At 37.8% G+C, this 11,990-nt stretch overlaps 3 protein-coding genes across 4 annotated transcripts; 2 read left to right on the top strand and 1 right to left on the bottom strand.

Annotated features, from left to right (window-relative positions):
* Window positions 1-4,458, top strand: LOC133735380 (general transcription and DNA repair factor IIH subunit TFB4). Of its 2 annotated transcripts, XM_062162792.1 has the most exons (12): window positions 1-152; window positions 238-326; window positions 428-698; window positions 901-947; window positions 1,583-1,620; window positions 1,707-1,752; window positions 2,372-2,425; window positions 2,532-2,600; window positions 2,948-3,024; window positions 3,570-3,665; window positions 4,033-4,129; window positions 4,212-4,458. In XM_062162792.1, the coding sequence occupies exons 1-11, from the start codon at window positions 122-124 to the stop codon at window positions 4,103-4,105; spliced, it is 891 nt and encodes a 296-aa protein (XP_062018776.1). In that variant the 5' UTR covers window positions 1-121; the 3' UTR covers window positions 4,106-4,129; window positions 4,212-4,458. The 2 variants fall into 2 exon arrangements, 1 of the variants encoding a protein (XP_062018776.1); XR_009858982.1 differs by having other exon boundaries at window positions 2,952-3,024; window positions 4,033-4,458.
* A 109-nt stretch (window positions 4,459-4,567) lies between these two features.
* LOC133735381 (uncharacterized) lies at window positions 4,568-6,569 on the bottom strand. Its single transcript, XM_062162793.1, has 6 exons — window positions 6,209-6,569; window positions 6,017-6,128; window positions 5,708-5,919; window positions 5,594-5,621; window positions 5,005-5,113; window positions 4,568-4,786 (listed from the first exon to the last, which is right to left on the bottom strand). The coding sequence occupies exons 1-6, from the start codon at window positions 6,470-6,472 to the stop codon at window positions 4,705-4,707; spliced, it is 807 nt and encodes a 268-aa protein (XP_062018777.1). The 5' UTR covers window positions 6,473-6,569; the 3' UTR covers window positions 4,568-4,704.
* A 105-nt stretch (window positions 6,570-6,674) lies between these two features.
* On the top strand, window positions 6,675-11,638 carry LOC133735379 (uncharacterized). Its single transcript, XM_062162791.1, has 9 exons — window positions 6,675-6,907; window positions 7,797-7,902; window positions 8,850-9,157; window positions 9,307-9,412; window positions 9,496-9,852; window positions 9,935-10,011; window positions 10,094-10,218; window positions 10,787-11,026; window positions 11,315-11,638. The coding sequence occupies exons 1-9, from the start codon at window positions 6,783-6,785 to the stop codon at window positions 11,338-11,340; spliced, it is 1,470 nt and encodes a 489-aa protein (XP_062018775.1). The 5' UTR covers window positions 6,675-6,782; the 3' UTR covers window positions 11,341-11,638.
* Window positions 11,639-11,990: the final 352 nt, after the last annotated feature.

The following is an 11,990-nucleotide window of genomic DNA, read 5'->3' as shown; positions in this document are numbered from 1 at the left end:
GTATCTGAAGCACACAAAATTAACAAACGGCGCGCTCCTGTAAAATTCTCAATCGCCCAAACCAACTTTCCGGTACCGTTAACACCAGCGATCACTTTTCCGACGGGTCGCCAACCCAGCAATGGCTTCGGTCCCTTCAAAGCTCTATGCCGGTCTCTCTCTCTCACTAACTCCCTCAGTTTCCACAAAGGAACTCTTCCATTGTTAATCTCTGAGCTTTCGATTCTGTTGTTGCAGATGACGTCAGCCTTCTGATGGTTTTGTTAGACACCAACCCTTTCTTCTGGAGCTCATCTTCTCTCCCATTCTCCAAGTTCCTCTCCCACGTAATCTCCACCCTCCCATTCCCTAAACCCTAATCCTCTGTTTGCTTTATGATTTAAAATTGAATCGAGTAAGAACTCTAAAAGTGTTTTTGATTTTACAGGTGCTTACATTTTTGAACTCGATTTTACTACTCAATCAGCTCAACCAAGTAGTGGTTATTGCTACCGGGTACAGTTCATGTAGCTACATCTACGATTCTGCTTCGGCTCCGAGCCACGGCTCTGATCAAGGAAGAATGCCTGCGCTTTGCTCTAACTTGTTGCAGAAGTTGGAGGAATTTGTGACCGAAGACGAGCAATTGCTCAAGGAAGCCTCAGCCGAAGGGATTCCTTCTTCGCTGTTATCGGGGTCACTGTCAATGGCTCTATGCTGTATCCTTTGTGTCAGTGCTTGTTTTTGTTGCATTATAAGTTTACGAGTAGAGTTCTGTGTTGGATGTAATGGTAGCCCTGAGAGTCTGTGGTAGTGCATATTGCGAATATGAGAGTTATGTTTGAGCTAGTAAGGCCAGTGCTATTTTATTTTGTCTGAACATCTAGTCTTAAAGTTTGCTTAACTATATTCGATTTGTAGATATACAGAAGGTTTTTCGATCAGGACCAATGCATCCTCAACCCCGGGTAAGTACTACTGTAGTTTGTTTGTGAACTTCTCTAGCTGATCAATGGTTCATGATTTGATGATTCACAAATGTGTTATAGAACTATGCAACACTATTGATTTGATGTCAATCTATGAGCTGATACCATGTACATTGTAGCTCAGTTTTTTCTTCTTCTCTGGTCTCAATAATAGTTCTGCAATGCAAAGAAACATGTTTAATGAGGGATTGTTTGGTGGGAATATTTCATCATTGTCAGCAAGATAGTGACATTGAAATTTAAAAAAAAAAGTTATATTAAGCCTCATAGTTATAATTGTTAGTCACCAGGTTGTGATATAATGCTGCACTTCGTTGCAAGTGATCAACACACATGGAAGTGTCCTTTTTAATAACAGAGTCATGAATTGTATGCAAATGAGGTCTATTGAAGCATGTATCTGTTCTACGTATTAGAATGGCCTTGTGATACTATTTTTTGCTGTTGCCTCTAAGATGTTAACTCTTTCATATCTATGGTGATTGCTAAGTGTGGATAGTTATGACATTTAGCTTTGCAAAATAGATGTATGTGACATTGTGTTTGTATGTCATTTTACATTCCTTTCACAAATTTTTACCTTATAAGTTGTCTTACTAACATATGGGAGACAGATTTTATGCTTGCAGGGATCGTCAGATGGACCTGATCAGTATGTTCTTTCCAATCTCTTGCATTGCTCATTTTCATTCCCATCAAAACTCTTACATCGGAGGTTTCTTTTAATGCCCCTTTCAGATATGTTGCGATTATGAATGCAATATTTTCTGCACAGCGTTCAATGGTATGCGTTTGATCCCTTTCTTGTTTCTTGAAAGCATATAGTTTTGTATCTGTTTATTTATTTTTTATACATTAAATTTTGATTGTAATGCACTTACTCTTTATCATCATTTAGTAATCCCTATTTAAGAAGTTTATTAGGTTGCAAAGCATATATATTTTTTATTGTTGTTTACCATATTAACCCTTTTTTAGTATTTTACAATTGACTTGGCTTTGACAGCCATTCTTATGAATTTTCTGAAAATGAAGCAAGTAATAACTTCATTTTTATCCACTGATGTAAAGTAGTGACTTACTATAATGTATGATCTTTGAATTTACTTTTCCAAAGATGGTCATATCAGTGAAATGAATTTAAACCCAAAGATGGTCATAATCGTCTGACCTTCCGTCCCATGTGCCCGCCCCCATCCCTCTCTCTCTGTCCCTCTTATCATTAGGTGTCTCACTTTGATGAAATGAAAATGTTAATTTTGTTCTACTTTTTCAGAAATCTAGACTTTGCCCTAAAGTTGTAATATGTTATTGCCTATACTTAACTAGTTTCTCCATTACTAGCAACATTCGATTCTTGAATTTGCAGCTTAGGAGCAGTCTAATGTATCAGTCATTTGCAGGTTCCTATAGACTCTTGCTATATGGGCTCTCATAACTCTGCCTTCCTACAGCAGGTAGAGAGGGTTTTTGTAGCTGTGATAGATTGTTGCAGATTTTGATACGTGGTTATGTCTATTCTTATGCTGGTTTTACTGAATGCTTCTGATTGATGAGTAACAGGCTTCATACATTACTGGTGGTGTATATCTGAAGCCCCAACAACCAGATGGACTGCTTCAATATCTTACGGTAGGTTAAGAACTTAATTGGGTGATGTGCAATATGTTGTTTTAACATACTTTGCTTCATACCTTCTGTTGAGTTAGGCCGAACAAAATTGGCTGAAGCTGAGTAAGAATTTTAACAAAGTCATGAATTTGGTATAAGATCAACTAGGCTTTCTAATTTTAGTTTTTTAGCGGAACTAAACATTACAACTTCATCTCTCTTTCTGCTGAATATAAGCATAAATTTGTTATTTATGGACTCAGCTTATTAATCCTCTTTTCTTTTGTGTCACTATTTTCAGTTTATATTCAGTCTTTTATTCCTTTTGGTTTCAACTATTTAGATTAATGTATTTTTTTCATATGCAGACAGTTTTTGCCACTGATTTGCATTCCCGAGCATTTTTACAGCTTCCCAAGTCTGCTGGAGTGGATTTTCGTGCTTCGTAAGTAAACTACTTATGTTCATCCATTTTACTGTTTTAATAATGTTACTTATTAGAAACATGGGGTTTTTCACCTCTCATGTTATTGTATAACGAGTATTCTCCTTGTGGTGACTATTCTTTTATGAAATCAGGAAAATAAGTTGGAATTATGTCATTTAATTGAAATTTGACCTCTGGTCCTACTCAGAAGTAATAACTCTAAGTTTCAAAGTAAAATAAAATAATAAAATCTGGAAATTAAGGTGTGTGCAAAGAGCTAGTATCATTATTAACATTTAACATATTCAATAGGAGCAAAGAGGGCATGATATGTCCCCAAAACTTTGTGTTACAATTGGTAGGATTTCAGACGTGCTTCAGGCCTGGTTTACAGGAAACTGCAAAATGCAATTTTGCTTTCTGATATGGTGGATTAGTGAGCTGTACCTATTGGTTAGTTGCAATGTAGGTACACTTATAAAAAAGGGCTACAACGTGAAAGAGTCATTTCGATATACATACCCTGTGTATTGCCTCATCTATTAATTGCATGAATTTTGCAGGTGCTTTTGCCATAAAAAAACAATAGACACAGGCTACATTTGTTCTGTGTGCTTGTCCATATTTTGCAAGCATCACAAGAAATGTTCAACTTGTGGGTAAGTTACTTTCTCAACATACACTACAGTACGAGAGTTGATTTGTTAAACCGATTTTCCTCTGGTGTTCTTAGTATCTGGCTATCTGTTTTTCTCTGAGGCTGGTAATGACTTGTGACCAAAAACTAGGAACTCAAATCACAAGAGACAGTTACTGTTACTTAATGTTCATTTAATTGTTTTTAGTTTCAGATAAAAGTCACTACATAATGACACACTTGACAATGTGTAACCAAATGTTTATCTTGTATAGTCAACAATTCATTGGTTTATCTGTTAAGAAGATTGACTGAATCCAGCGATGCAGAGATGCGTTTACAACTGTTCATTTTCTCTTGATTGAGTTGTGGCTTTGGGCATCTTGCAGGTCAGTATTTGGTCAAGCCCAGTCAGAAGTTCCCTCATCAACCAACAGAAAAAGAAAGGCTTCAGACACCTGATGATTGTATCCAAAAACATTCCTGGTATCTTAATTGGATTTTGTCTATGGTCTCTGAGTTATCATTAGTCTATTACTAAATCGTTTTTGTTCACATTTGCTGCCAGTGATATTGAGAGCTATCACAAAATCATTTTCGTTCACATTTACCGGTAGTGATCTGATATTTCTGAGAGCTGTCACAGAGCCCAAGTAGAGCATTTTTTTGGGGGGCAAAATGAGATCCGGCCATCAAAGTGAAGTTAGACCCATTTATGATTTATTGTACCTGGCCTCATATTAAGAGGAAGTACAGAGAATGTATACACAATTAACAGATTTATTGTGATCTTAACCCACTCTTTTTGTACTCTAGTACCAAATTTATTGCTTTGCGTTGTAGGAATTGCAATTTGTCACTCAAATAGTTCAACACTCTTTTAGGATCTCCAAAGAACACATTCGCACTGGATCACCGTACGAGTAGAATCAATCAACATTTCAATGCCATAAACCAATCATGTTGCAAATACAAGAGCAAGCGCTATTTACAATTATTTATATCAGCTAGACACAATGCCAAGGATAAAATATTGTACAATTCAGTTGCAAGGGAGCCCCTCACATTGCCCTCATAAGCAATTTGCTTGTTGTATGCACCCCCATCGCAGCAAGCCTTATTACAGCACGGGTCCTATACAACCTGCAATGAAAATTGGTGTGATGTTATATTCTTGAGAGGGGGGAGAAAAAACACTACGGTCAATGAGATACAATTTGATTTGACAATGGTTAGGAAACATGTCTTATGAAATATTCCAAGCAAATGTAAATGCTCTCTCTCTAACCACAATGCTCAAGGAATGCTAATACTAGCATCTCAATCAATTGCAAATCTTAATGTAGGCAAGAAAAGCTCACCCGGCTAGAGCAAGTCCCCAGGTGGACAGGGCATAAAACAGCTTCCCAGCATGCCAAATACCCAAAACCTTCTCCAATTTGCTCACACCAGCCGTTGCTTTTGCTACAACTGCAAATTAGATTCACAAGGATGAGTTACATAGACTCACTCTCTTCTGTCAACAAAATCATCAAGGACGAGACCACATTTTCATAAGCCTTTCTCAAGAATGAAGATAAATGGCACAGATCAGACTTAGAAATGATGTCTAGTTTCAAAGATATCACCACCACATTAGATTAGAGACATCAAATTCCTAGTAGGAAAGACGAATTCCATTTACTTGATCATACATCTTCCAAGAATAAGATCTGATACATCAATCTTATTCATTCTATGCAACAAGGACAAATCACAAACCAAATGGCACATGGTTCCATATCTACGAAAGGTATAGGATTACCAACGCAGGGCGTTGTTGAGCATGTAGAAACATGACTACCCCATGTTGGAATAACAAGTTGCTAACCTATATATTTTGGGTTTAACACACTAAACAAATTTCAAACACAGAGCCAGTTAATCCAGAAAGAACTTGAAGAAACTTACTTTTCTGCAACTCCTCCGGTGTCATGTTCTGCAATTCCAATGAAGAAAAGTTAGACGACATACAAACAAACAACCAATCTGGATAGCAAGCGAAGAGCTTAAGTGGATACATACCCCAGCTTTAGGGTTCGACATAATACACTTGGCCATAAAATCTGCAACCCCATCCACCACATGCTCCTCACTAACAACCACATAACTATCATTGTCAATTCCACTCCTTTCCTCAACATTCCCCGGAAGCATATCTTCTGTCACCCAAACCCACCAACTCGGTTCTTTCTGGTCAACATTGATGAGAATTTCAGCTTCCTCCAAATCACTCCCTAAGTAACCCCAAACACACAGATTAAAACAAGTCACAATGCAAGCTATGCAACAACCATGGCTTCTTAGGGTTTTTTAGGCATATGGAAAATCTACCTGTAGCAACCTTGAAAGGAAAGTGATTGCAATCCACAGATTTCTGCTGAAGAGCTTTAATTCTCGTCAAGAAGTTTTCAGAGTTCACCGTAGCTACAAGGCGGGCATACAGCTAAACCACCACAGTTACAGTTAGAATTCCACAAATTTCATACAGATTGAATTGAAACAGTATCGGAAATCAATGCTTACGTCAGGAGGGCAATCGTTCAGTAGAGTAGGCGATTCAGTTAGGTTCTCGAGCAGCTTCAGGTTCTGCTCCAGCGATTTCCTCAGCCGCCGATTCTCAGCTCGCAGCGCCTCCAATTCCTCGTCGGAAATCGCGCCGGCCTTGGTTTCTTCGTGCTCGTGGCGGAGGTGGTCGAGGTGGTGGTGGCCGCACTCCATCGCCTTCCACGCCACGTCAGCAACCTCCAGCACCGTCTTGGCGACCTCTACGGCTCCGTGTCCTCCCATCGCCGCTCTCTGAAATTCGGGACGACCTTTCTTCTTCTCTGCCTTATCGATGTGATGAGGACTCTTCGCTGGAAAATATGAGGGTAATCTCGCAATTTACTCCAACTCCGCGGTTTTTATTGCTTCCCTTCAAACGACGCCGTGCGGGAGACGCTTTTATCATAACTAACCAAACGCACCGTTTTGACCCGTCGGCCTCGTACACAAAAACCCCTTTTTCATTTCAGTCTCCCCCTTGCTTTTTCAAAAAGCCACAGAAGACGAAGAGGAAGCTTCAATCAGTCGCAGAGAGAAATTGAGAGAGAGAGGAATGGCGGAGGTGGTAGAAGACAGCGAGGCTCCTTTGAAGAAGGAGGAGGAGGAGACGAGCGATATGGAGTCGAAGATATTGGATGCTATGCGGGCACGAATCCCACACTTCAAGGAACAATCAGAGTGAGTCTCTCTTTTCTCTCTCTCTCCACTTTGCTGCTGGAAATGTTAGGGTTTTTGTTTCGGTGATGGAAGTATAGGGCAAAACAAACTCTGGGACTCTGTACTGAATTGTTGAATTTGTTTGGTTTTAGGGTTTAATTATGAGTATCATTGACTTGATTAAGAGATGGATTTGTGTTGTTGTTGAGGGATTCTGCAGCTGTTGCGTTTTCTAAATGCTATTGAGGTTCATATATTGGGGGTAAAGAGAGTGCATTTGTGTACTCGGGTTAGGTCAACTCTGAATTTTGGTGAAATCAAAGCACACATTTTTCACCACTAATACGCTCTTCTCTACACTTACCAATTCCAAAAAACCAACTTTGAATCCTCACAAGCATTTCCCAGTATTGGTGGATTATATGAATCTTCAACAGTTCTTGCCTAAATACCAATGGTAAAGACGGTTCCTTTTGCTTGTAGAGTTGTAGGTAAGTAAGACGGTGCCTTGAATTATAGCATTTAAACCCATACCTTTGGATCATTGAACGATTACCAGTGACTGAAACGGTTTTAAAGGGGAGCTCAAGAAGGTCTGCAGTTCCCTTGGAACATCAAAGTGAAGTGATGTGCATGTGTATTTAGTTTAGGACAACTAGTGGATTTAGTGTTTAATTGTTGGTATTTTCTTTTAGCTATGCATTACTCAAACATTAGGCTCTTGAAAGGATTAATGGTTTCGTTAGAATTGTATAAATGCTTTTGGAAATCGGTTCAACTGTATATATGTTCAGTAAAATTGAAATGGATGCATGTAGATTAAAGGTTCATTTAAAATTTTGGTTATGAGATTGAACATGCGAGGCGGGTCTAAGGTTGAATTATTAATTTACTATCTTCTTAAATGCAGTTCTTTGACCTTTGTGAATGTACGAAGAGTATTAGAGAAAGACTTGGGTTTGGAGCCTTCTGCATTGGATGCGCACAAAGGATTTGTCAAGGAACATTTATTGAAGGTATCATTTGTCAACATTTTATCCTTAATTCATTATGGCTCTTTTACTTAGCCATAAAATCCAACACCTCTTTTGTTTTATTTCAAGCACCCTAATTTGGTTGAGACTTCCAAGTAGTTTAATTTGTTCCCTTTTCATGAGATTTGATAATACTGTTTTAATCCCAGTTTTTCATTTAATCCCTACTTGTGTCAGTAGAAAAAGTTGCATGTATGAATATTCTCCTTAGTTTTTATCAGGTAACATCATTTTGTAAAAAAAAAAGACACAGAAATTTAATAGTCGTCAAAGGGGGAGACCGGGAGAGACTACCTGGGTGTTTTAATTCTTCCAGGGATTTGGTTTAGAAGAAACATGCATTATTTGTTACAAGGACTCTTGGATTCACTTCAGAATTTCAACAATATGCAGTATTAGATAAATGAGAAACTTGGGGCCCACAGCTTTTCTGTCAATATGTAACAAAAAACATAGGAAAATTAGTTTCGTATCTTTTGAAAAAAGTGTAAAGTTTAGGAGTGTTGGAAAGACTAATTGCGTGGTCGGAGTTCTTCTGCTATGTTTATTAGGATGTGGTGGTTGTTCTTGTTAAAAAAGAAAGAGAAAAAAAAAAAGAGAGCACATAGTGGCTGTCTCTAGAGTTCCCTTTAATTAGTCAACAATTAATAAGGCTTCCAATCAAGTGAAAAAAATTTGCACAACAAGCCGACCTAGGAGACCAATAAAGTTGAGTTATAGGCAAGTGATGTTTAACCAAGATTGTGATAATATGAGCATCTTCAAATGTCATTGGCTGATTCTATCACCATAGCCAAGAGTTCCTTACCTTACCTCACTATGTTATAATTTAGAGTTTTTTTTTTTTTTCATTTTCTGATGGGAGTAATGCTTTAACGTATTCAAACCTGTTAACTGTTCATTTTATTTCTTCTATTCTAAAATTCTAGTGCTTAGAAGGCGCTGGTGAGGACAATACCTCAAAGAGTTCTGGGCAGACTGATGAAAAAAGTCTGATTAAAGGGGAAGCAGCAGATTCTATTGAAGGGCATGAATTGAATAAAGATATGAAGGAAACTAGCTCAGCAGATGAGGAGAAGGTCGAAGACTCTCCTGCTTCGGATCTTCTAACAGGGCATAAAACAGCCAAATCAAAAACTGAGGGATCTAAAAGCTCCATCAACAAAAAGGCTCCAACTGAGGCTATGATAAAGTTAGCCCTTGGAAAAAGAGGTTCATATATCAAAGCTAATACTGAGTATGTTACTTCTTTTTTTAAACTGCTTATAATTTATTGATTTCTATTGCAATACTATACTGATTCTTTGTGTATGCTCCATCTCCTTTTGCTTTAATCTGCAACGGCATCTATACGATCATCACCACTTCTCTCCTCTCTCTCTACAGGAAGCTTACTATGGGTGAACTTCGTCGAGTTTTAGAGAAAGATCTTAAACTTGAGACATATAGTCTTGATCCTTATAAGAAGTTTATAAATCAGCAATTAGACGAGGTAAGATAATTTTTTCCTGCCAGGAGTTGCTATACATCTACTATCTACCATTTTGGCATTGTCTAGATATATTTCTTTTGCAGGTTTTAGAATCTTGTGAAGATCCTGAACCTGTCAAAAATGTCAAGAAAAATGTTAAGAAACCTCAGAGAAAAACAACTCCTGAGGAGATAAGTGAAGAGAGTTCTGGTCCTGCAGATAGTGAAACTGATGAGGAAGAAGATGAAGTGAAACCTAGAAAAAAAAGTGTTACAAAAGGTAAGATGCAGAATTATGATGGCCTGAAGAAACGGAAAAGATTGGCAAAGGAGACCAACATCTCTGGAAAGAAGCGGATCAAGTCTCTTAAGGCAGATTCAGAGGAAAAAAGTGATGCAAAGGACGGTGGAAATGTGTCTGAAGATGAAGATTCTCAGTCATCTGCTGAAAAACCTGTGAAGGTCGTTACTTTGCATATCTCTGTCCGTTAAAAGGGTGTTGGGTTTTTTTATTTATTAAATCATACTTTTTATCAAAGTGCAGAAGAAAGAAGTTTCAACACCTGCATACGGTAAACGGGTGGAGCATCTAAGATCAGTTATCAAAGCTTGTGGAATGAGGTTTTTCTCCTTTGACTTGCTTCTTAAAAAAATTGCATCCTTTTCACTGTTTTTGTTCTGATGTTTATTTTCTCTTATATAGCGTTCCCCCCTCAATTTACAAGAAAGTCAAGCAGGTGCCCGAGAACAAACGTGAAGCTCACCTGATAAAGGAGTTAGAGGACATACTCGGTCGAGAAGGGTTATCTTCCAGTCCCACTGAGAAAGGTGAGATTATTGAAATGTAGCCTTTAGTGGTTATGTGGGCTGTGTGGATCAAATCATGTCTAAACATACAAGATGCTATAAAATGGGATTCCAATAATTGAAATGGGCAGTTTACGTGTGTTCATCTTGGAATTTTTTATAGGGTATTAACATGGATGTTGTGGCATGATGTTCCTTGAAGTACTTAAGAAGGCTGAATCATAATCATTGGTTCATTCTCATATATTGTGCATGCCAACATAAATCCCTGTAGATGCCATCAGTATTTGTGGATAGGGGTGACATGGACTAGGACTGGTACAACATAACACATAAAATCAAACTTCTCATACGCTATGGAAATTTTGAAGGTCTTAGGTCTAGTGGTTCTCTGTCGTTGTTTCTTGTTTGCTTAAAACTATTTTAGACATTATGCTAGTAGTGTTACTCAACTTCCATGAATTTGGTCAGGGATCTAACTCTAGAGACTATGGTCTTATGACTTTTCAAGTTTTCATGGTGGTGTAGTATCTTACCATCCATCTACTGTCTGACGTGCACATTCTTGCAATTGCACATCTTATCTCAGAAATCAAGGAAGTCAAAAAGAAAAAGGAGAAAGCTAAAGAGCTTGAGGGCATTGACATGAGTAATATTGTAACGAGTTCACGTAGAAGGTCCGCGACTAGTTTTATACCTCCTCCCAAGCCCAAAATACCAGTTGATAGTGATTCTGATGCTGAAGATACAGATGATGACAATGATGAGGAAGAGAATGAGGTTGAGGACGAGGATAATAGTAGTAGTGATGACAACCATAGTGATAAGGGTAAGTGTTGGTTCATAACTTCATATCATGTGTTTCCTATTATAAATGGCATCTAGGGCTATGAGGATAATAGTAATTTATATGTTGCTTCTGCAGAGTAAATACAATTTTTAGATTGGGAATTATCTTTTAATTATAGCTGTAATTACCAGTTTTGAATTCCTATTTTGAAGTGGTATTATTAGTATACATATACATTACTGTGCTGTTAGTGGATTTTAGTCTTTCAGTTGCATTCTTTAGCTAACACCACTGGAATCTTACAAAATATTTCCTTTATTTATGCAGATGATGGTGGTGATGACAGTGATTAAATTTTGCGAGTAGATTTGCAGAATAATAGCAAAGGAGATTTAGTTTCTGTACTATTGATGTACAATGTAGACCCAGTATAGCATTATTATGGTTGTGAGACCAAATAGCAGTGGTGAAGTTTCACTGGCAACTTTCAGTTACATTACCTGTAAACTACAGGCAGGAAATTGCTGTCTTTGGTGGTTAAGAAGAATGCCCATTACTTCTGTAAGACTATATTTTCACAGAACGGAAAGATTGATGTGGCCTGAGTTGATGTGAAATGAAAGCCGTCTGATTTGTGGGTTTCCTATAGAATCACTGCTCCTTTCTAGTTTATACGCCCTTGTTGTCTTAGCAAATTTAGTCCAGATCATGTTTACCAAAAATGAAATGGACAATTGGCTAATGCTTGAGATATACAGACATTGTGAAAGAAGATTTAGATACAAAGGAAATTGAAGAACAAGGATTCCTCACAACACTTGGAGGAACAAGTAAGAAAACATAAATAGCAGCGTGCTGCTGCACCGCAAACTAAAACAATTGTCTGATTATATTAATTTTGTTGTCTTCTTTGTGCAGTACATTGCAACTCTGGATGCAAAAATCAAAATGAAGGAAGAGAAGCTAAAAAAAGTCGAAGAGTAAGAAAAAAGAGGAAGAGTTC

Source organism: Rosa rugosa, chromosome 3 (genome assembly GCF_958449725.1).
Source record: "Rosa rugosa chromosome 3, drRosRugo1.1, whole genome shotgun sequence".
NCBI lineage: Eukaryota > Viridiplantae > Streptophyta > Magnoliopsida > Rosales > Rosaceae > Rosa > Rosa rugosa.
Note: the sequence above shows the minus strand (reverse complement) of the source record. Positions and strands in the feature narration are given on the sequence as shown.